Raw genomic sequence first — 23,846 nt, 5'->3', positions numbered from 1 at the left:
TCCTTTTCAGGGTTCGAAGCTGTTGAGGGTTTTTTTAGGATTTTACCCCAAGAAATAAACTGCCACAGGGGCCGGATTAGGCCCCCAAAATGGACTTTGGACATGTCTGCTATACATACTACAACTGAGTTTTGTAACTAAAGTTCAATCTGTTATGTAGGAGATGGAGCAGGGTGTCATACAGTCACCACCCCCCGCCATGTTAGATATGGTTCCTGTGCAGGGTGTTTGCTCTGATACTTCCATGTGTAATAGGACCAGTTGCAGAGATTGTAAATGGAGATAAAATCTTTCTTTCCCTTTCATTCAGGCTCTCTCTTTTCCACACAACAATGATGCAGAGAGCACTGATACTAGCCAGCCACCAGTAGTCAGTTTTTTCATGATTATCTCTAGGCCAGCAGTAGGAATGTGGGAGAAAATTGATTCAATTTGCATTTATAGGTGAATCTACCTAATCCACACTTTCTGAAACAATGTGTGCAAACCAAAACACAGCAATCCTTGGAAATTCACACTTTTTGCACTGCAGTTTTCCTGAAAAGTAATGTGGAAAGCATGCGCGAAATGGATGGGGTGGGGAGGAATTCAGTGTAGTGGTATGGCAATCATTCTATCAGAACAAGCATTTCAGCTTGCTGGATGGAAGAATCTCCCTCAACTGGTCCCACACATTGTTCTGTATGTTCTCGTCGCAACCCCTAGCCAATTTGAAGGTGGGGGGAGGGGAAAGCCCCATTGTGTGGTGCTTCTATTAGCAGGACTTGTTAGTTGAATCTGGCCCTACCATTAGTAAAAATAGCATACAGAAACCAATTACCGGTATATAAGCGGAAATGGCTTTGTATATTAGACAAAGTTACATACAGACATTAGGAGAAATTTGTACTAAATGCTGCTGAATTTTCATGAAGACATTTTTTTCAGCAAAACAATATGGAGATGTAGAGATCTTAATTTAAGAGTGCGGAAATGAGAAACAGAGAGAAAACAAAACTGATGGATTTGCCTATCCCTAGCTAGCAGTGGGCAGAATTGAGACGTATGAGATCTACTTTGCTTTTAACAAGACAACCAAGGCCCACCAACTGAAGCCAGGTAGAAAGAGTGGCTTGAGGGCAGAACCAAAGGCAAAATAGTGGCTTGGGGGGAAAGGTTATCTTCATTGGCCTCACCACCTCTTCCTCCTTCACTCCCCGCCCCCTGCATCCTACAACATTTTCCCAATGCAGCCTGCAACTTGGGTTCTGCTGCACTGTGGATATAACCTTCTATATGTGAAAGAATATTGTTTTTTCATTAGGTATATGTGTAGTCTGTGAGTTTCTTTTTCTTCTTTCTATTCACATAGAAAGCCATAATTCACCTGTCCCCCATTCTCATTTGTCTTCTTTTTGATAATTCACTATTGTTTTAAGCATCTGGTTAGAGTTCAGATGCCTTTTAGGAAACCTAGTTAAGGTTGTAATCTTCCTTGCCAACTCAACTGTGTGCAGGAGTATGTTGCCTACTGCATCTCAAATCAGGACGCTCCAAAGGGACATCAATCATTCAATCTCTTCCACAATTAATGATCTAAGTAGCTGTGGGGTTTCATGCCAAGAAGATATTGATGTCCTTGTAGGGCTTGATTTATGTTTAGTTTAATTATGTTAAAGTGCAGTGCCTCAGCTAAACTGGAGCATTTGATCATGTGTTAATTATCTGAGCGATCCTAGGTGTTGATCCTTGGGCAGTCGTTCTTTAAACAGATCCACTGTTCAGAACCTGCCTCTTTATTAAATGATAAGAAAATAGTGACTGTAGGTTTCTAATTGGGGGGGGGGGATTCAAAATGATCTGTGTGACCTGTGAAAGACTGCCCGGGTCCATGAAGGAAGGATAGACAGAATCACTCAACAGGTAAATAGATGCTCTTGTTAAGTATGTGTTTAGGTATCAGATCTCAGAACACTGAGTGTTACTTTTTCTCAGTACTGGCCTGGGGCCCATTTGTCCAAGACTCTCTTAATAGAAATGCAGTTCATCCCCTGGCTTACTGTGAAGTGTGGCCCTCCATTTTCATTCAGGGAAAGGTGAGCTCTGCCTGTGAAGCCTGACCCAGTTATCTGGAATAGGCAGGACTGTGAGGGAATGTGAAGGCTGCCATTCCTATATCTAGAGACTCATTATAGCCTCATGCCTTTCCCCACACCTCCCTCCTCTTAGTGCATCTGACACATGGTTGCAACCTTGACCCTTCATCTCACCCCTGCCTCCTAGGCTGCCTGCCCCTTTCTCTGTTACTGGTTTGATCTGTGATGGTACCTACTGTTGTAAATTTCATGACACAACACTGAAAGGCTGTCCAATCCAAGCCTGGTTTAAAAATAAATATCCCTAAGAAGGGAGAGCAGGAGGGGCTATGACGTTGCCCATCCTCATTTGTCTCTCCCTTGGTGATGCATTTTCTTTTTCTTTTTTGGCAATGTGTAAGAGGTCACCAGCGATGGAGATTGAAATGCATGGCTCACATTCCTGCAAGATGCCAATGCCTTGTTGGCTTGAATTCCCATTGCAGTCATACTGAATGTAGTGTCCTTCACTTCCTGCAAGGGTGGCCATGAGTCTTATTTTACAGAAGACAGTCCTATATTTGAAAGGTTGTCCAGTTCAAGTCCAAACAAGTTCTTTTAAGAGCCGTAAGAATAGAGATCAGGCGCTTTGAAGTTTGCCCATCAGCAGTTAGCATTGGGACTGGAGACTGAGCAGGCACGCCAGTTTACCTAGGGTTTCTCCAGGTGACATGGTTATTCAGCATTTATCCTGATTTGCTTCCAGAAAGCTTTCATAGTGGCTAGACTATTGTACTGCCTTTGTTGAGCTTTTGTTATGATTTGGTTTACAGGGAAATTATACAACAATGACTGTTCATCTTGCGTTTATCATGACTTGCTTGCATGAGGTGTCTATATATCTTCCCATTGATCACTTGTTCATCCCAGACTTTTCAGTGGATTTCCCTGTCACTTTCCTAACCACAGAAGTCTGTTGTTGTTTCTTATGTCAACTTGTTGTGCTGGGGCAGCAGAGCACTTTAATCCACTTTTAACTGTGCAAACCTAAATGTTTGTCATGCTCTTTAATCCCTCCTGCAAAATAGTGACAGTTTGGAGGTGCCATAGTCACTACGGTGAAATGTAATATATTTCTGTTGAAAGTATAATGATTATTCCTAAATTTTGCCTATGTGGCTATCCTACTAGCTGCCCCCAAACCATTCATAGAGGTCTCATTCACACTTCTCTTGTCCCACTGTTTTCACTTGGGAAAACCCATTCTTTACAGCTGAATTGGAGCAAACATCCATCAGGTTTTCCGTGGACTGACGTTTGTTCTGATTCAGCGATAAGGGGCAAGTTTCCCAGGGAAAGCAGTGGGGCAAACAGAAAACTGCTCAGACCCTTGCCTTCGAAAGCACAGGACAAGTGTGGGTCCATCACATAAGTGGCTCCATCACATAAGAGATAAACAGCATTTTGATCTCATACCAATTCAAGTTTCAATTTACCCCACCCAATTTATTACAAAGCTGTTTGCTCCCATCACTACTCATTCCTTGTAGGAACACAAACAAGTGTTTCAGGTGTGTTTATCTTAGGAGGACCAACTCTGGTTAACTTCTTCATCCATCCCTGGCTTTGTTGGTGTTTTTTGTGCTTAAAAGGAAGGTACTTCTTAAGATGGGCTGATGCAATCATTCTAAAGTTCTAGACAGCAGCCTTTGAGGGAAGACCCTTGTGCAAGGAGACGCCTGAAGATTAGCATGATGAGGGGTTGTCTGATGTTATTGCCAAGTTGTTCCTTTGATCTCATTTTTTCTGGAGTCACGAATGACTGAGGAGGGCTGAGCTTATAGCTGTCAGTGGAGAAAGATGTTAGCTGATATTTGAACTTCCATTGAGGTAGCCATGTTACATAGCTGTGACAGGAGAGGTTTCGAATAAAAGGAAAATAAGTTTTTCCACCATAGCACAGCCTCATCTTTTTGTTAAAGAATAGAGTCAATGATAGTAGGTGCTACTGGAATGTTGCTGCTTGTGAAGACTACTGGAGAAAGAATATTGAATTGTTTGCTATAACCCTATATTGCTACCATTAATCACAATAAGTCATTTTCTACATTACACTGAGGATAGTGTCTTGTATTGCAAACATAAATAATTGTCCCCAGGGCTATATACAGGCACAAATTAATGGGTGAGCCAGCAACTTATATACTGGCAACTTCCACAATTTTCTATGCTCACATTTTCGTGTTGAAGGATACAGATTTCAGCACCGTTCCTTTGAAATGAGGGAAAGGTCATAGCTCATGCTTGTGTACGAAAGGTAGAGCGCATGCTTGTGTACGAAAGGTCCTATGTTCAATCCTCAACATTTTTAGATTGGCCCAGTGAAAAACTCCTGTCTTGAAATCCCAGAGAGCCTCTGCCAGTTGGATTAGATAATACTGAATTAGGCATACCAATATTTGGACTTGATATAAGGCAACTTCCTTATGTTCCTAATTCTCCATAAATAGGCACACATCAAGTGCGTTAATGGAGGAACATGAATCCTACATCTCTTCCCAGTCACTCCTTTCCCATTAGCTGCTTTGATTGGGTTTTTCATGCTGTTCCTCTTCTCAGTGAGTTCTTCTGGAGAGTTAAAGCTTTTGTGGTTAAAGATCTGGTTAAAGATTGATTTTACCGTGTGCTGCATATTCTGGACACTTTGCTTCCAACATCAGTTCTTCAGGCACAATAAGACATAAATATGCCATTGGGCCTCCCACAGATTACAGTGGAATTAATCACACTGATTATATGCTACCAAAAAAGGAGATGCTGTGCCTGTTTACAGCTTCTTGGGGGCCTTCTGTGAGCTGTCAGGGCTTAAAACTGCAGATTTCTACCTCCTCGGCCAAATGTCTCCAAATGGTCGTGGAGCCGGAGATCTGCTTAACAGGATGCAGGGTGCCAAAAACATTCCCCCACAGAACAGCCCTCAAAGGATAGGGATCTCTCTGGATGAGTTAATAGGAAGAATCGTACTTTCAATACAAAGGAGGTTGAAGCGTGGTGGGATTTGTGCATCAAGAAACAGAATGTCCTGTGGGTTATCTAAATAGCATTACTAGAGGGAGGGCAGAGAGTGCTGTGTACACACTAAGTGACTCATGTGAGATTCTTGAAATGTTTCATTGGGATGTAGATACTTAAGTGCCTTTGAAAGATTCACTTCTTCATACAGCACATAGTTAACCTATGGTAGACGTAGCCAACGTGGTGCCGTTCAGATACTGTTGGCCTCCAGTTCGGTTAGCTCTGGCCAGCATAACTAGTGGTCAGGGATGATGGGAGTGGCAACAACGTCTGAAAGGCAACTTGTTGGCTACCCGGACTTAAGGATTATTTGTTGCCACAAGATATGGTGAAGGGCACTTGGTTAGATGGCTTTAGAAGGGGATTAGACAAATTGAGGAGAAGGTTATCAATTGCTAATAGCCATGGTGTATATATATATATATATGAGACACGGGTGGTGCTGTGGGTTAAACCACAGAGCCTAGGATTTGCCGATCAGAAGGTCGACGGTTTGAATCCTCGCAACGGGGTGAGCTCCCGTTGCTCGGTCCCTCCTCCTGCCAACCTAGCAGTTCGAAAGCACATCAAAAGTGCAAGTAGATAAATAGGTACCATTCCGGCGGGAAGGTAAACGGTATTTCCGTGTGCTGCTCTGGTTCACCAGAAGCGGCTTAGTCATGCTGGCCACATGACCTGGAAGCTGTATGCTAGCTCCCTTGGCCAGTAAAGCAAGATGAGCGCCGCAACCCCAGAGTCGGCCACGACTGGACCTGATGGTCAGGGGTCCCTTTACACACACACACACACACACACACATGCTCTTTCAAGGTTTAGGGACAGCATGCCTCTAAGTACCAGATGCTGGGGAGCAGCAGAGAGAAGGGTCCTGCCCTGTTTCTCAATTTCCCAGGTTTATTTGCTTGGCCACTGTGGGACTTGATGTTGGATACTGTTATTGGAAGGACATGGAGGGGGCTTCTTCCAGAACTTTGTATCAATTGATATGGCAGATTGCCTCGAATGAGAAACTTACCCATAAACTGAGGATGGCAAGAGGGGGGAAGAACACAGACACATTTACAGCCGAATGGTATTGTTTTATTGCTTGCGTGGCTAAGATGGACAACAAGAGCCTTCCTACAGCATATAGGATCTTCTAGCTGGTCCAACAGCTGGACACTCTTCATTCTGCAGATTGAAACAGTCTTTATGCTCTGTGCTGCATTTCTTGACTTTGTGCTTTGTTTCTTGCTGCATCTTTGTTATTGTTTATATTGTGAAAACTAAAATAAAAAGTATCAAAAAAAATAAAGAAATATGTTTTATTAGTTTTCCTTGGCATACCTTGCATGGAGAAGAACTAGATATAGGTAGGGAGCCGTAGTCGAAACAAAATAAAAAAATTCCTTGCACACGAAAGCTCATACCAATAACAAACTTAGTTGGTCTCTAAGGTGCTACTGGAAGGAATGTTTGTATTTTATGGAGAAGAACTGTGCAAGATCAACTCTGCTTCCTTGCTAAAAAGCCTTCTCAGACTATCACTTTACAGCACAACAGTCGCACAGTTGTTACTCGTATGCTACACCCAAATGCCTCCTTTCAAGGTAGCACTTTTGTTGTTGAGCTACCGTGTTTTCTCACAATTTTGACTGCCATATGTTATCATATGTGCTTCTTCCACCAGCTGGTGTATTTTGAGAGCAGAGGAACTGTACTAGATCTGGAAAGATGCAACACTGCAATTACTGAGCAAAAAAATCTGGTTGTGCAGAAAGGGTATCTTCAGTAGATGCCCATGACTGTTGCACAAACGTCACACTTTATCCACAATAGCAGTAGCAGATAACATACATAACCAAAGTAACAGGGCAGGGGCAGGACTGAATTGAATTTTGTCAGTGACAACAATTTTCTTGGTCCTGGTAAAATTGGTTTTTTCAATGATGATTGCTTAATGTGAACAGAATAAATCTGTAATCTTCATAATAAAAAGAGTCTGGGAGTTTTGATTTAAAAGGTAAAGGGACCCCTGACCATTAGGTCCAGTCGTGGCCGACTCTGAGGTTGTGGCACTAATCTCGCTTTATTGGCCGAGGGAGCCGGAGTACAGCTTCCGGGTCATGTGGCCAGCATGACTAAGCCGCTTCTGGCAAACCAGAGCAGCGCATGGAAACGCCGTTTACCTTCCCGCCGGAGCAGTACCTATTTATCTACTTGCATGGCATGCTTTCGAACTGCTAGGTTGGCAGGAGCAGGGACTGAGCAACAGGAGCTCACCTCATCACAGGGATTCGAACCGCTGACGTTCTGATCGGCAAGCCCTAGACTCTGTGGTTTAATCCACATTGCCACCTGCATCCCTAAACTTTTTGATTTAAAAGAGGATTAGGCAAATTCGTGGATAAGACTAGCTATCAGTGACTACTAGGCATTATGGCTATGTTTTGCCTCCACAGCTTCTGAATACTGGAAACTGCAGAAGGGGAGAGTGGTGTTGGGTTCAGGTCTTGCTTGCATGCTTCCCACAGGCATCTAGTTGGCCACTGTGAGAACAGGATGTTGCACTACATGGGTCTGACCTAGCTGGGCTCTTCTTATGTTCTTTTGACTTTGTTGGTTTTTCAAACAACCTGCTACTGCAAGCAAGCTATATATAGGTGTCATAAATCTTTTAGGTATCAAATTTTCAAAATAAGACAAATAAGAAATTGTAGGAACTTGGAGCTTATTTTTGCTTTATGGCCAATAAACAAGGTAACTATATTAGTGGAATTTGAGAGTATAACAGTATATAACTTACCAGGACATCTGTGCTTTTGAGATATGTAAAAGTTTTTGTTTTCCCACAAGGTAGATCAATGATTGCACATTTATTGACTGCTGCCCATGTGGTCATTATTCACTGTTGGAGAAAAGTAAATGCTCCAACATTGCAGGACTGGATAATGAAGATATGGGAAGTCAAGCTGCCCAATATAGTAGAGTACAGGAAGGGAGACAAATTATTAACCAGCTTATGGAGAAGTGGAGTTTATTTTATGATGTACTGGTGTAATAAAACTGAAGAAAATGTTGAACTCTATACTTTGCTAAGAACACTGCAACATAAATATAAATACAAAAGCTGGATCTACTAATCAACAAGCTAGTAAAATGTATATCATGATAATATGTATTTTTCATTCCTCCTTACTCCTTTTATTTTATGTTTAAAACAATTAATTACAAAGCAAGGTCATCTATATTAAGGAACTGAGCATCATGCAAGGCTGTCATTATGAAACCATTTATTAAAGAAGAATCCTATTCGCATCAGAAGAGCCACCTTGGAATAAATGGCTGAGGAACTCAGCCTAAGACAGCCTTGGCAACAAATGGAAATACTAATTGCCATGATGGATGTTCTCTCCACAGGACTGCCCATGCCAAAGCCAAGTCAGAAGGGGCTGAGCAAGCAGCAGTGGCAGCTAACAATGAATCCACTTTAGCCAGGTCGATGGCCAGGGAACTATCTCCGGATTTCTATCAGCCAGGTAGGAAATGAAATTAGCCCAGCTTTTATTTGTTGACTTTCAGCAGTGGTGACATTACTATGGCACAGCCCATAAGCTGAAGTCCTATGAAGTGTTTGAGTGGAGGGCAGCATGCATGAGTTGGAGAGGGGGTGCTGAACCAAGTGGCTTTGCTGTCAAATGACTTGAAACATTGCGTAGGCATAGGCACTGAGTGAGGAAAACCATGCAGTTGGCCCATGTCATATGTCATAATTATATACTTTTCATGATTTCACAGCCAAGAATAGTATTTAATCGGAGAACTACATACCGGCAACTCATATCTTACATGGTGGCTATGTTCCAGGGATAGAGTGTAAAGCCAAAATTGTGTACAGTGGTACCTTGGTTTGCAACCATTTTGGATTACAACCGTTTTGGATTACGACCATGTCAAACCCGGAAGTGCGTGCCCCTTTTTTTGGATTACAACCCAATTTTTTTTTTGAGGCCCCATTGGCGAAAGCACACCTTGGGTTACAACCTGTTTTGGTTTACAACCGGACCTCTGGAATGGATTATGGTTGTAAACCAAGGTACCACTGTACAGTCAAAACACATTGGGTTCAATGGTTGGTGGGATTGCCAAAATCTTTTTTCCCAGCCGTCCGCCCCCTTTTTTGTTTAATATTTTTTTACCAAGTACATAAAGCTGAATGTGTGCAAGCTAAGTGCATGTAAGTTTCAGCTTATATTTTCAGCAAATGAATTTAAGGTTAACCCCTTAGCACTTTAAGGTTAACCCCTAGTCTTGAATGTTACATTGGCATGTGTACACATGTATGTGTATACAGACACACATACAGATATATATAATTGCAATCTTTACTTGATTTAGCATGCAGTTCTATACATCTCTACTCAGAACTAAGTCCCACTCAGATCAGTGGGGCTTACTCTCAGATAAGTGTGTATAGCCTTTCTCACAGGGAAGTGTGCACAGGATTGCAACCTAACAAGACCAGTTGATTAATCGGAGGGAAAATACTCATTAAAAATATGTATTCTGAGGTAATAGGAGGATTTCATAGAAATCAGTGGAGGCCATAAAAATAGCCTTAGTAGTATAATAATATACCAAAGCCCACTGATTTGTATTTGTATCAGTGTGGTGGTATTTGTGTGATTTATTTAGACGAAGATGTCACAAACAGAGAGTCAAGAGACTACGAATGGTCAGTCTGCTGCTGAGTGCTATTTTGAGGAGCTTGAGCAACTGGTGAAATAGCTTCCAAATAGCCTCCTTGCAGCCAGAAATAAATGGCCCTGAATGGGTCTTTTTATGATTGATGAGAGCCTGCAGGCAGGGCAGGATGGCTAAAATAAATGTTTTACAGTTCTCCTCCTCTTGAGCCCCTTTGGTATAGAAATTGTATTAGCATCCAATTTATACCATTGCTTTGTCAGAATGATTGAACAGATTTGCAGCTCAGTCCTATGTATAATTTCTCAGGTCTGAGTTCCACTGAATTCAGTTGCGTAGGAATCCAGCCTTAAAGATGATTCTCACATTTCTGAAATAGCAACTATATGCCAATACCCTTCGTATTTTCTGTAACCCTTTGTTTTAACCACATGAATGCTGTATTTGTACACGCTATGGTGAGGCACAGGTGCCCATGGTTTGCATTAGTGGAGAACATACGAGCCTCCAGATATTCTTAGACTCCAGCTCCCATCAGCTGCAGTCAGTGTGGGTAATGATCTGGGGTGATGGGATTTATAGTCCAACAGCATTTGGAAGGCCACAGGTCCCCCATTTCTCCGTTGTGTATAGTGCTGTATACCTTAAGTCTGTTAACTGGATTAAAAAAAACAAAAAACCAACTCAGTGAGATTCGGTCTGCTTTTGTCCCTTTATCAAAGGTTTAAGACCATAAGCACACAAGAAGACCTTTGATGGATTAGTCCAGAGGTCCATTATCTTAGTATCCTGCTCCCCAAGTAGATAGATCCTCATAGGAAGCTCACAAGCAGGGGATGAAGACAAAAAATACCCCTCATTCTTTGCCCTAATGCAAAGTGTACTTCCTCTATAGTGGTTCCATTGAACTGCCATGGCTAATAGCAATTGATAGACCTTTCTGCCATGAATTTGTCCAATTTCCTTTTAAACCCTAGTGCTGTATCCACTTCTGCTCCACTCGCGTGACCTCTTTCTGTGCACACAATGGAACTTCCTTTTTTTTTCTCCTCTTCCCTCCAGCCCACTATGCACCCTGAAAATATTTTCTGGGTGGTTTTGAAAATAAAAAATCAATATTTCAAATCAATCTGTTGGCAAGCAGAGGTAAATTATTATCTAAGATGTACAGTTTGTTGTTAGAATGGTATACTAAAGATGAGGAAGTCAAAGAAGTTAGGAAATTAGGAAGAACTTCCTGACAGTAAGAGCTGTTCAACAGTGGAATTTGCTGCCAAGGAGTGTGGTGGAGTCTCCTTCTTTGGAGGTCTTTAAGCAGAGGCTTGACAACCATATGTCACGAGTGCTCTGATGGTGTTTCCTGCTAGGCAGGGGGTTGGACTCGATGGCCCTTGTGGTCTCTTCCAACTCTATGATTCTATGATTCTAAGTGATGATAAAATGGGCGACAGATTTTGGGCATAATATTGAGTTTGATTCTTGGACAAAACTGTGGAATGAAAATTTGAAATTTACAGCTTGTATGGCATTAAAAGAAAATGTAATGAAGATGATGTATAGATGGTATCTGACACCAGTAAAGTTAGCGAAAATGTATAGGATGAGAGATAAAACATGCTGGAAATGTAAAGAATCAGATGGAGATTTTTACCATATGTGGTGGACATGTGACAAAGTATAAACATTCTGGGAATTGATCTACAATGAATTAAAAAAGATGTTTAGATATACCTTTCCCAAAAAAACTGAAGCATTCTTGCTAGATTTGATGGGAGAGGAAATTGCGAAGTTAGACCAAAGGCTATTTATGTACACCACAGTAGCAACGAGAACTTTTAATGGCCCAAAAGTGGAAGTTACAGGAGTTACCAACGGTTGTGGAGTGGCAGGGGAAGATGATGGACTTTGCAGAATTGGCCACACTGATCTGCAGGATTCGGGACCAGGACGATCAAAAATTTCAAAGGGATTGGAGTAAATTTATTGGATATTTGAATAATAATTGCAAAAACTTGAAGACCCTAGCAGGATTGAAATAAATCCTACAATGTGTGCAATAGAAGTTAAAGAGCTAAAGTGCGCGATAGGACTTGAAAGCGGAAAACCTACTGAAGAGAGGGAGAGAAGTCATATGCTTGGCAGAGCAGAAAGTTTTTATGTTTGTTATTGTATTGTCAAAAATATTGTTTAAGGAGAAAAATAATACAAAATTATTTTTTTTAAAAAAAGAGAAGAAAATATTTTCTGGGGGGTTGAAGGACCCTCCAGAACAGATTCTGGTGGTGTGCAAAAGGAGGAGAGGAAATGTCTAGACCAGTCCCATAAAGCAGTAGATCTGTCTAAATGTCGGTCTGCTCCAATCCTGTATAAAGCAGGAGCTGTGTGGGTGTCTGTTTGAAGAGGAAGTGGGGCAAAGAAGTGAGAGGTGCTGAGTTATTCTACCTGCAGTCTGACTCCACAGGTATATGAGTTCTCTTCTGTTATAGGAGCCCAGCTGAAAGTTGTGGAACTAGAGGAGAGGTGTCAGGGAGATAGTTATATTTTGATTTTAAAACAGTATTCCTTCACCCCCACATCTAGGGTAGAAATGCCTCGTCCCATATCTGGAATCCCAAGTGTAAGTTTTCTATAAATATTAATTTTGATTTTTTTAAAAAGGAAGATTGACGTGGAAACAGGACAAAACTGATTTATGAATGAGCACATACAAAAGTGATAAAGACTGGATGCAGACTGATATGTCAATCCCTACCTGTGGACAGACAGCAGCAAAGCACAGGGCAAGTTTTACTAATAGATATTGCTTGCACCAGTTGGCCTTCAGTGGCCTCTCCTCACATAGCACAGGCTGTGCCAGATATATCTGTCTGCCAGAAAATATTCCTTTCAGCTTCAGCAGAATCCTTCAGGATTACAAGCAGTGGGTAGGTGTCACATGGCCTAGATTCACAGCCACTAATGTACTTGATGGACACTGCTCTTTTTTATTCCTGGGACATCTGGGGGACAGTTTGGGTTTTCTCATATTCATTCACCAGTTAAAATTATCCTTGCTGATCAGTCAGTGAAAGCAGCTTGCCGTAGTCATTATTGGAAACGCAAACCATGTTGGGCAGAATTTGCTCCCTTGAATTTCAGATATTTGAACTCATTACTGGAACAAGATTCTCAGATGCTGTTTCAAAATTGACTTAATATACACAGAAACTACCAGTGTTTAATCTATTCAAAACAAATGTCAGTCCCTTGTGTTCAATGGCACTGTTTCTCTCTCAGATAGTACATATAGCCGTCCTCCCCCCCCCCCCCAGTGAACAAATAAAGAGAAAGAATGGGGGGGAGGGAAAAGTGCTTTGAGACTGTAATACAATATGATATATAGATAAATAAGTACCACTATTATTCCAATGAGTATACAAGTCATTACAATTTCTCTAAATGTATTCCAAGTATCATTATATTTGTCTATGCACAGTCTGTGTCTAAAAGCAATCCGTTCATACATTGCATGAGTATAGCTCTCTTCTAAACAAACTAGTAAAATAAGATAGGGGAAGACATTTTCAAGATAGGTCAAGAAGAACTTGCCATATGGACTGAAATTTTGCAGGTAACTAGTGATGAATTCTTCCAGACTGATTTTGAAACTTTTCCCTGTGTTAATTTCACTACTGCAATGGAAGTGAAATTCTAGAGGGAAAAGTATTCCTCCTGCTAATTATGCTTCCCCATATTCATTCATGTAGCAGTCAGCATAAATTTATGTAGCCCTTGAACTAATTTCATGCAGGTGGCAAGGACAGAAAAACGAGGATAGGGGGAGCATAAAGAGAGAGATAAAAAGGGCAGCCCGGCTCATTTTCCTTGCTTATTCCCCTTACTGGAATGTGGCTCTCTCAAAAAAAAAAAAAAAAAAAGGTTCCCCACTTCTGGGATACAGAATACTTATTTTCTTGAAGCATAATTTAAATTGCCTGGATGCAGAATTCCGTTCCGTTCCATTCTATATTATGTGAGGTATTCCTCAGTCCTGGATATAGCTGGAAACTATATAGCTGGAGATTATGTTCCACTACAATCCCATAGACCTCAGCTTTTGCACAACATACTAAAATGTGCCTTTGACCCTCTCTGAGGTGATGTGCCATGTGTAAATGCTGTCAACACAGGCCAGATTGTGCGAAAGAAATCAAATTAGCACTGCAGCCGTTGCATATTTTACATTGGCATTGTCGACTGATTTAAGTGTTGTGTGTGACAGTGCTCTGACCTTAATGTAGACTTGGAGCTTCCTGGCTCAGTTTTGCCCACAAATATTTGGGACCTAATTAAGGCCGGTTGCTCTGTTTCGGTTCATAAGCACGTTCGTTTGAGAGACGGGGGCGTGGGGGGAGATTTGCTGTTTCGTTTCTGCACTGAGCTAAGGCTTACCAATATGTAAACAATAATGCAGCCGATGGCAGTGCTGCTAGGAGACGATGACACAACCCAGTCAGATGAGGACAGAATGAAATGTGAATCCAGAAGTCACCTTGTTTAATGGAGGCGGGTCAACAGCTCAAGTGTGTTCAGTAGGATCTTAGTGTCACGGGTGGGTGACCTTATTAGTGAGCAATGCACACATCTGACAGCTCTCTTCACACCAAAGACAAACGGCTGCACCTTCTCTCAACCAGCCCTCTTCAGTGAAAGATATCATTGTACAGGTAGATGTACAAAGATTTGGCCAGTCAAAATGTTTTATGGGTTTCAGGACCGTTGCTTTTCTTAGTATGCTGTTGGGAGTAGAGGCAAAGGGATCTGTCAGTGTTGGTTCTCACAGTTGTTCATTTTTCCAGCTGCAATTTTATGCAGCAACTTTTTAAAAAAAAATTGTCATAAAAGTTCTCAAGCATTTAAGTGCAAACATTTCCCAATAAACATGTTTGTATGCATGTATGCATGTATTGACTAATGGACACATTTCAACAAAAATATAACATTGGGAGATCACAGATCTCCCATCAGTAATTAATAGTTTGGCCTCAAACCAAATAATAATTAAAGTTTTAGAGAGACCCTTGGTCATCTCTGAAGAAAAAGAATGCAACTTGAAATCAAGGCATCAAATCAAATGATAAATCCATATTAATCACAGTGTACTTACATTCTGAAAATGGGTTGGTCTGCTTTTATTACCAGATAGATAACAGTCAGAAGGTATATACTAAAGCATACAAAGTGCTCTTAGCATCACTTGTGATAGCTCCACTAGTCCTGAGTTAGGATTGAATTTATATCTTTTATGTGCAAGTTCCAAAATCTATGCCCAAGATTGCCTTGGTGTTCATAATGTGATCTTGTATTGTTGGTTGCTTCCATGCTAATACTTTGTTCTGGAGTTGCCCCTTCAGTCAATGTCATTGCCAAATTGTTGCATTCTAGTGCTTTCTGTGTTGTTCTCCATTGTTTATTAGACCTAGTTTTTGATAAAATGTGAATGTAGCACCTGCCTGCCCAGTAACAAAGCATTACTAAGGCTTTTAAGTACTACTTCACTTTTAATTAAAAGCTTCCTGCTCGCAAGGTCTGCCTCCTTCCCATTCAGCACAGCTTTGGGGTTACTGATGAACTGGCCCTTTCTTTTTCCTTAACTGATTATCTTCTCTTCCCTCTATGAGGTGATGAGACTGTGATGAAGCAACCTTGGTCCTTCCCCTGTGGATTTGTTTCTGCCTTATGCTTCCTAATTCCACTGGAATTTCATGCTGGTTGACTGTCTCTTGGCAATGTTCAAAAACCTCTTCTTGCCTTTTCTAGGTCCTGAATACTTGAAGAGGCGACTGCTCCAGGAGCTCATGGAGAACGAAGATAATATAGAGAATACTGAAGAGCCACCACCTGTGGAACAGCCACCTCCACCACCACCTCCAGAGAGCCCTCAGGTTGATGAGCAAGATTCCACCAAGCCCAAAGAAAGTCCCGCTCGAACGCCTTCACCAGCTGGAACACCACCTGAGGCTAAACGAGCTAAGCAAGGTTTTCAGAAAAGCCCTGGGAGCTGGAATGGAGATCATGGCAAGGATGGCAGCGGCACAGGAAGTAGGCCCAACACACCTTCTAAAGCTTTGCTAGCACCTGCAGAGAAGGCAGCAGGTGGTAGTAGGCCTGCTTCCCGGAGCCCCAGCCACCCTAGCCATGTGAGGGTTGCTGCTGACCAGATGGAGATCAAACCCCTTCAGAGGATACATCAGGAAGGCGACGTTGCATTATTTCAGGGCTATCACAGCTATGCTGTGAGGACCTCCCCGGTTACTCCCCCAGTGGACTTTGAGGAGGAATCATTCCCTGACTCCAAGTTGCCTGCCAAGCCAAGTTCCCCAGAGCCCAAAGCAGATGTGAAGGCCATTGAGCACAAACTGGAGCCGCAAAAGAGGGGAGGTACACCTGTCTCTCAGCATGAAGCAGCTCATGAAGAAAAAAAAGCACTCAGAGCAGAACCTAAGCAGGATCTCAAGCAACATCCGCCACCAGAACCCAAAGCAGAAGAGAAAGCCGAAGCTGCAGCTGAAGGCAAGCCTGAACGGAAAACTGAAACGAAGGTGGTGGCCAAAACTGACCCCAAGGCTGTGGTGAAGAAAGTTGCTTCACCAGAGGCAGCAACGAAAGAGGTGGAAGAGCATGAAGAGGTGCTGCTACATGGTCTTTATAAAGGAGAGGGGAGTGTTTTTTTTTCCATTGGGGGCTGGATAGGGGAGGGAAAGAAGCAAATAATAATCTGAATCTCCTTTTCAATTCCTCGTTTGCTTCACTGCTGTCATTTGTGCCACATTGCTTTCATGTACAAAAACCGAGGTGGGTACATAAATGCACGACATGCGTGCACCTGATCTGGACTACTGTTTACATGTGAAAACTTATTTTAAAAACTACAGTACTGTGTGAATTGTTATGTGTTCCATTCCATCAGATGGGGCTGTAAGATACTGTGAATTGACATTTTTAAGTCAGGTCAATACTACCAGATGCATATAGGATTTACTCAGGTGTAACAGTTTGGGGTGTTTTTGTGTGTATATATCACCTATCCCTTTTCCACCTCCTGCCAAAAAATTAAAAAAAAATAGCTAGAGCAATCTTCTAGCTGTAAAGTTTGCTCTGTGCTTCAGAAGATTTCTCTCTCTCTCTCTCTCTCTCTCTCCACACACACACACACACACACACACAGAGAGAGAGAGAATCACACAATATATTATGTGCTATCTATATTTCCAGTACCACAGCCATGTTAAAATACATGTCGTGGTTTGTTGAAAATGTTAACTTTGTTGACTTACTGCTAGGGTGAGTGTTCCTAATTGTAGAACAGGATTGGCATCAATGGCAGCTGGTGCTCATTGGGGCTGGTAGTACAGAGGGTAGCTGATGATTGGTGCACTCAGGGGTAGCATAGGCAGAGTGAATGGTAGGCAGAGCGCTCCAAGGCAGCAAACCTATTCACCCCCACAGAAGAGTAAGTGAGCATCTTGGAACTTGCTTGTGAATAAAAAATGCACATGATTCTATTCATAATCATACCTCATCAGTGTAATTAATCATTTCATATAGTGATAATACATCATTCTGATAGAGAAGCCAGCAAATATTACCTTCAAGAACAGAGCTATTAATCCCAAACAGCCCAATCCAGTGCATGGTTACTTGGAAGTAAGCCCTGCTGGGTGCTCCCAATAAAGTTATATTGCAAACTTCCCAGCCTGGTGCCCTCCAGATGTTACAGTTCCAACCATCCCTAACTATTGGGCTTGCTGGCTGCGGCTGTTTAGAGTTGGAGTCCAACAATATCTGGAAGGCATCAGGTTGAGAGCAGCTGGTGTATTGGAGTGCCGGGTTAGAACTCCCCTCTTTTTCTCATAGCCGTGCTTCTGTGTCTGACATGCAGAAATTGAACAGGTATGGCTATATCCATGGTGGGGAAAACATCTTCCAGCCTGAGTTTCTGCCTGTATACATAGAAGTGATTTCCCCCCGAAGTTCATATGAGTGTAGCATTCACCAGCTTTTTTAAAAAACAGGCTAATGCTGAACTCACAGGAGCAGAGCCAGCAAAACAGGGGTTGACATCCCTGCTGTCACTCTACAGTCTAGAAAAATGCCTCAGGTGGTATATTTGCAGAAGAAAATTTGGTTACCATCTTTTCTGTGCACAGGGCTCCAGTGCCTTTAACAGCTGCAGGAAAGGCAGGTATGCAACATGTGTAGCTTCTCCCAAAATGCAGATTTAGCGCAGCTTGCTCCAGGCATTGAAATGAACATTACCCCAGATATGGTGGCATGAGAGTGACCTGCACAAATGTTTAGGTGCGGTGATGATGGAATGAAAGCAAATAGCCCTAACCCTATTGATTTCATTAGTACTTACTGCAGGACAAGGGTGGCTAATGTGTGAATGTTGTTGGACTGCAGCTCCCATCAGCTTCAGCCATCATGGTCAGTGGACAAGGATTATGGTAGTTGTAGTCCAACAACATCTGGTGAGACACAGGTTCCCACCACTGCTCTACGAATTGCTTCTGACAGTGGTGGCTATAATGCATAAAAGCCATTGACAGAATTATTTTTGCTTTCACAAGTGAGGAAGTTTTTCATCTGTGTCTTCTAAATCACCGTAGATAACATTATACTCTTCTTGTTGTTTTTTTCCTTAGGGACCTAACACAATCATCATTTGCATGGTCATCCTATTGAACGTTGGCCTCTCCATCTTATTTGTCCATTTTCTGACATGATGAGATGCTAAGACAAGGTAAGGGGGACAAATGAAATGGCTCAGAGTGCCCTATTGTTTTGACATTTTGGGAAATGAAGATTTCGCTTTGGAACCTTTTTGTAAAAGGACAACTTGGTTATCTGGCTACACATCAGTGCACAACTATCCTGTTTTGTGAAGAAGAGAAGAGCTTCCAGTTCTGTGCATGTTTATTTAGAAGCAGTTCAGTGAGGGGTTGGTCCCAAGAAAATTTGCATACAGGGTCACAACAGGATATCTATCTACCCTCTCTCCATGTCCCCCCCCTCCCTGACACACACACACACATATCTCAGATCTTGAATAAAAAAATAACAAGAAGCTGCAAAAGCTTCCTTACAGAACCACACTCATATACACAAACTCCTGTAAATACATGAGACCCAAACCATCTCAGACTTTAAATACTAGCATTAGGATTGTGAATTGGGCCAGGTAGCTTACAGGCAGTCAGTGAAGCACTTTCAGGATTGGTGTTACATGATCCCATTTTGCTGTTCTGCTCAATAGCCAGTGGCTGCATTCTAGCTGTAGCTTCATTTTTAAGTGCAACCCTACATAAAATGAATTGCGATGATTCAGCCATGACTTTTGCTGAGTTAAGGCCTCTTAATTCCTTGTTAAATAATTCCTTTATCCTGACACCTCTTGTTGAAAGCTTTTTGGAGTGTGACATCTTAAACATTAACTTAAACCAATAATTATATTTTCTATTACCATTGCTACTCCCTGTTTTCTTTCTCGCTGATTTCTATTCTTACAGAAGTTTCTGCTGACATCTATGCCTTGCCAGAGGTATAACACCATCCATTCAGAACCATCTAAAGAGGCAGGAGCTTAGAACCCAGTGTTGGCATTGTGGTCATGAACTTCCATAGAAGGCTTCTGAAGAGCTTGTTAGCCTAGGCCCCCAACTATAGACGATCTCTTCTGCCCAGCAGGAAGAAACCTTGACTGTTGCATCCCCCTCCTCATTCTTCCTTCTGTTGTGAATGAGAATTGCCTTAAAGTTTCATAACTTTGTTGATACTGTTGTACTGCAGTTTGAAGAAACAAGGATTCATCTGTAATTGTGGAAACACAAACAAGGCAGTCTCTCCTTCAAATTCCACCTTGAAAATTCCAGGCTTCACTGGAAGACTCGTCGTTATAAATCTCCTGAAGAACACCATGTTTCTAAGCTATGTAGCAGCCAGGAATAATTGTTATAGCTGTTGATTTAACTTCTCCCACCCAAACCAAGATTGTTATGAATCCAGTGTTAGGAAAGGTTAGGCTATGCCCCCCGCTGCTGCATAACTCTGAAAAAATTCTGCGTAGAAGTCCAGATTTTAGAGCAGGCAAAAGCCATTTCCTTGAGTAGTGGATCCACATTAGGATCCAAGTGAATCCACAGTGGAAAAAATGAAAACACCCATGGATTTCAGTGTAAGGATGCTTCAATGTAGTCTTATAAGCAGTCCCTAGAAATGAATCCTCTGCAGTTCTGCCAAGTAGGAATTAGATAGAGTGAATCTTTTTTAGAGTTTAAGAAACCTTCTCACTAAGGGCTGCATTTTGAATGTGGTTCGCAAAGTACTGGTAGATGAAGTCAGTGCTCAGTTAAGCAGTGCCTTGTCAGCATATTCTTGTCGTTGGAAGTTGCCTATTCCCCAGAAGTTAGACCAGCCGTGAGATTCACTTTGTACATTATGTTTTTCTCTGGGTATTCAGATGCACATATGACCTGGCATATGCAGAACCCTAAAAAATGTAATGCATGAATCAGCCCTAAATGTGTTTGGATGTTTTTCCTCCCCTCCCAAAGCATAGACTTTGATTCAATTTCAAAAGCTTTAAAATGTGCCTTATTTAAAACTGACTGTGAACTTGTATGTTTGCTGACACTCCTTGGTGCAGCAGAAGCTGGTTAAAATGAGAAAGTGGAAAAAAGGAACTTGAAAAATGTTGGGTTTAAAAAGGAAGGCTCCAGTTGCAGTTGCCAAGCAGTGAAAGCCTTATAAATATGGTGCCATAGACAGGCAGCAGGTAGACACCAGGGTAGTATTTTTTTCAGATCAGATTACTTAGAATTCATAAGTCGCTGAAAATGAAATTGGGAAGCAGGAGTGATGACATTTTGTGCCTTTCCCACTTGCTTTTTCTACTTTAATCAAATTATATTGTAAATTGGAGGAAGAGGGATACATTATCTCTGCCCAGCAGCCCATGTATTGGAAGAGGCTTCAGCAAAATGCTTAGCCATGTTTGAGGAACATCTGCAGAACATGGGGTGATAACAATTTAGCCAGCCTTGGGTTTTATGATTATTTTTTCTCTTCTAAAGGTGTTTGTAACAAATAGGCTGTTATTTGCTTTTGAAATGTGACAGCCTGTTTCCTGGCTCCCTAGCCGCCAGATGTCCAATTTCAGTATGCAAACTGCTTTATAACTATGTATGTTATTTTCTTTGAGAGACCTCAGTGGCCTTTATTTATCATGAAGCACAAAATCTGGTCCTTTTGAAAAAGGCAGAAATTGTTGCCAACCCTACCCCCACCTCATAAACCCCGCTTCATACAAATATGATGTTCTGCTGTCTCATTCTTGTGCTTTGTTCCTTACAATGTGATGGGGAAAGTAGGTAGATTTGCTTTATGTGGCATATATAAATATATGAACTGGGATCGAGAGGGCTTCTTTAGACGTGCCCAAAAGCTTGTGTGCATCCACTGTGGGGTTTGTTTGTTAATTCATTTGAACACCTGAAACTCCATGCCAAATCCCAAGCTGCATTTGAAACTCATCACTTTCATGTGCAGTTTGCCATTCAGCACGTCATGACTGCAGTTTAGTGTACAGAACTGTTTGGGTAGTTCTTTGAATCCTAACCATATGTGTTGTATGTAGATCCGGAGGGCTTGTGCAAACATGGTTATCCCTTGGTCCCTACAACCTGTAATAACTGCTGTGTTTACATACAGGTAGCCACAGGTCTACCTCCAAGAAGTAATGATAAGTAATTCAGTAGAGCACAAACAGGTTACGTTTGATAATGCAGCTCCCAAGCAGTTTCATATTCCCTGCCATATCTTTCTAGAGTCCTGTGAACCCCAGCCTTCCGTGTTTTTAAAATGGCAATTTCCTAGTTCTCGTTGTTCCAAAGATGAGCTTGAACGTGACAAACTTTTAAAATGCACAAACATCATGCCTCAAATCCAGAACCCCGTGTGAGCCCAGGTGCACAAATGATGGAGACTTTTCATTTGCTTCAATGGAAGGGGCTCTGTGCACATGCATTGGTAATCTGCCCTCTCTTTTAAAGCGAGTTGAAGGGTCTTGTTGGTAGGGGAGCTGCATGTGTGCAGCGTAATGCTGGCATCCTCAAAGAACCGATGGATCAGAACAAATGTATGCACAAGCCTGCTGGGTTTTTGTTTCCCAGCGCAAGCAAGGACAGGTTTACCTCAAGTTTGCATGCCTTCAAAAGTAGGTGTCTGTTGTTTGATTTTTCAGGTCTTACAAAAACGGAAAATGTTGTCACCACCAACAACACACCTTAATCACAAGTTTTTTAAAAAAATAAAAAAGTGTATGGCAATTTGTATAATATCGTCCAGGAGTTTTCATCAGTTGTTCTGCTGGATTATGTGCAATAATAAAATGTTTTCTTTTGCTCACGTTACCCACTGTAAATTTTTAGATCGGTGGCTGTTAGAAATGGTATATCTCTGATATTATGCATTTTAAGTTAAATGTTAACTAGTCTTGTTCCACAGAAACAGCAAGCCACAAATCTAGGTGCAGCCCCGTCAAAGTTAAGTTGTTTTCAGTGCCGTAGCTTTCAATAGGACCGTTTGAATGCATAATAAAATCTCTCCCGTTGAAATCAATAAGGTGGAATCACGTCCCAAGAGATCTGGGGTTCAACTGATTTGTGTGTCAGGTTGTTATATAAACTGCAAAATAATAACATACTAGTGAGAATTTAAGTCAGAATGTGTGAGATCTGTTTCATGGTGACAAAGTGCTTGGCCCCAGCTGAGAAAGTGTAAATGTGAGTAAAAAACGTGCGAGGAGAGGGTAAGAAAGGCACATTTATTTATTTATTTATTTATTTATTTATTTATTTATTTATTTCAAAAGGTCAGGCAAATAAGGGCATAGTAAGGTCACTGTGTGCTTGAAGCAAAATTATGTAAAAACGTAAAACTCGGGATCTATATTCTAGGGGTTGGAAGTCTGTAGGAAAGCTACTGTTCAGTGCTACCCTAGCAGGGGAGGGCAAGTTTAGCCTTCTTTAAAAGCACACCCACCCCACAAGCTCTTTCCCCCTCAGTTATACAGGTTAGGCTGTCGTTTCCGAATACAGTAAAAGATTCAGCTAAATGTTCCAGCTGCAAGTACAGATTAAAACCAGCTAAAATCTAACCTAGTATAAAAGGTAGAGTGCAAAGTACCTGCAGGGTAACTGGAACGTTAAAAATTGTGTTGTTGCCAATACATAAAACAAAAATAAAGTAAGATCTAGTCAGTGCTTTTCAGTAATATTACTAATAGTGTGCAAACAGGATCACAAAGAAGGAAGGTTGGAAGGTCTATCCACTAAGACAGGATTTTGCAAACTTGGGTCTCTTCCAGCTGTTCTTGGACCAAAATTCCCATCGTCCCTGACTACTGGGTCTTGCTAGCTAGGGATGGTGGGAATTGTAACCTAAAAACAGCTGGAGACCCGAGTTTAGGAAACCCTGCCCTATGGAACTAACTGCCACTTGACTCAGCTGCTATTGTCCACTCCCCATTTAATCAACACCCATTGTCCACTCCCTCTTCCCAGCAGGATGGCTGGATTTGAACCACACCTCCTGTCCTCGTTGCAGTAACTAGCCAGACATAAAAACATGGAGCATCCTGGCAAGTGGAGCCCACTCCATTCGCTTCAAGGAGCCCCAGCGGACCAAGCATCAAGGCAAGTTTGGCAGCAGGGCAAGGAGGGTCAGGGCATCCTACCCTGCCCCTCCTTTCCTTGACCTAAAGAAAACTCAAACGACCAATAAAGCAACTACAGAAACAATTGTGCAGGTAGAATGCCAGCAGCTCATTGAAGGAAGGCTGAGATCTAGGGATTCCTAGGGCGCAGAGCCAAAATCCAAATTGGCTGTATTCTCTGCTCTCTGCAGAGGCCCTCCATCAGCCTCCATCAGCACGAGGGTTTAACCATCCCGTCATATCTCACAACAAGGCAGACCTGCAACAAAGTGTTGCAG

The 23,846-nt window shown here is 41.9% G+C and overlaps 1 protein-coding gene and 1 long non-coding RNA gene across 7 annotated transcripts in view; one reads left to right on the top strand and one right to left on the bottom strand.

Moving 5' to 3' along the window:
* The window catches only part of JPH2 (junctophilin 2), a 61,541-nt gene extending 39,277 nt beyond the window's left edge, over nt 1–22,264 (top strand). For 2 of the 6 annotated variants that reach the window (XM_083746208.1, XM_083746207.1), the window contains 4 exons: nt 8,529–8,647; nt 15,612–16,480; nt 18,500–18,597; nt 19,364–22,264. In XM_083746208.1, coding sequence (XP_083602334.1) covers nt 8,529–8,647; nt 15,612–16,480; nt 18,500–18,580 — 1,069 coding nt within the window. In that variant the 3' untranslated portion in view covers nt 18,581–18,597; nt 19,364–22,264. Of the gene's footprint in view, nt 1–8,528; nt 11,027–11,242; nt 13,007–15,611; nt 17,379–17,650; nt 18,598–19,363 lie in introns of those variants that run through there. The other 4 variants (XR_014566076.1, XM_083746209.1, XR_014566075.1 and 1 more) reach the window with 4 other exon arrangements.
* The window catches only part of LOC310848003, a 222,727-nt gene that overhangs the window by 129,271 nt on the left and 69,610 nt on the right, over nt 1–23,846 (bottom strand). The window lies entirely within an intron of this gene.

Source organism: Podarcis gaigeae (assembly GCF_964106915.1).
Source record: "Podarcis gaigeae genome assembly, chromosome: 6".
NCBI classification, from domain to species: domain Eukaryota; kingdom Metazoa; phylum Chordata; class Lepidosauria; order Squamata; family Lacertidae; genus Podarcis; species Podarcis gaigeae.
Note: the sequence above shows the minus strand (reverse complement) of the source record. Positions and strands in the feature narration are given on the sequence as shown.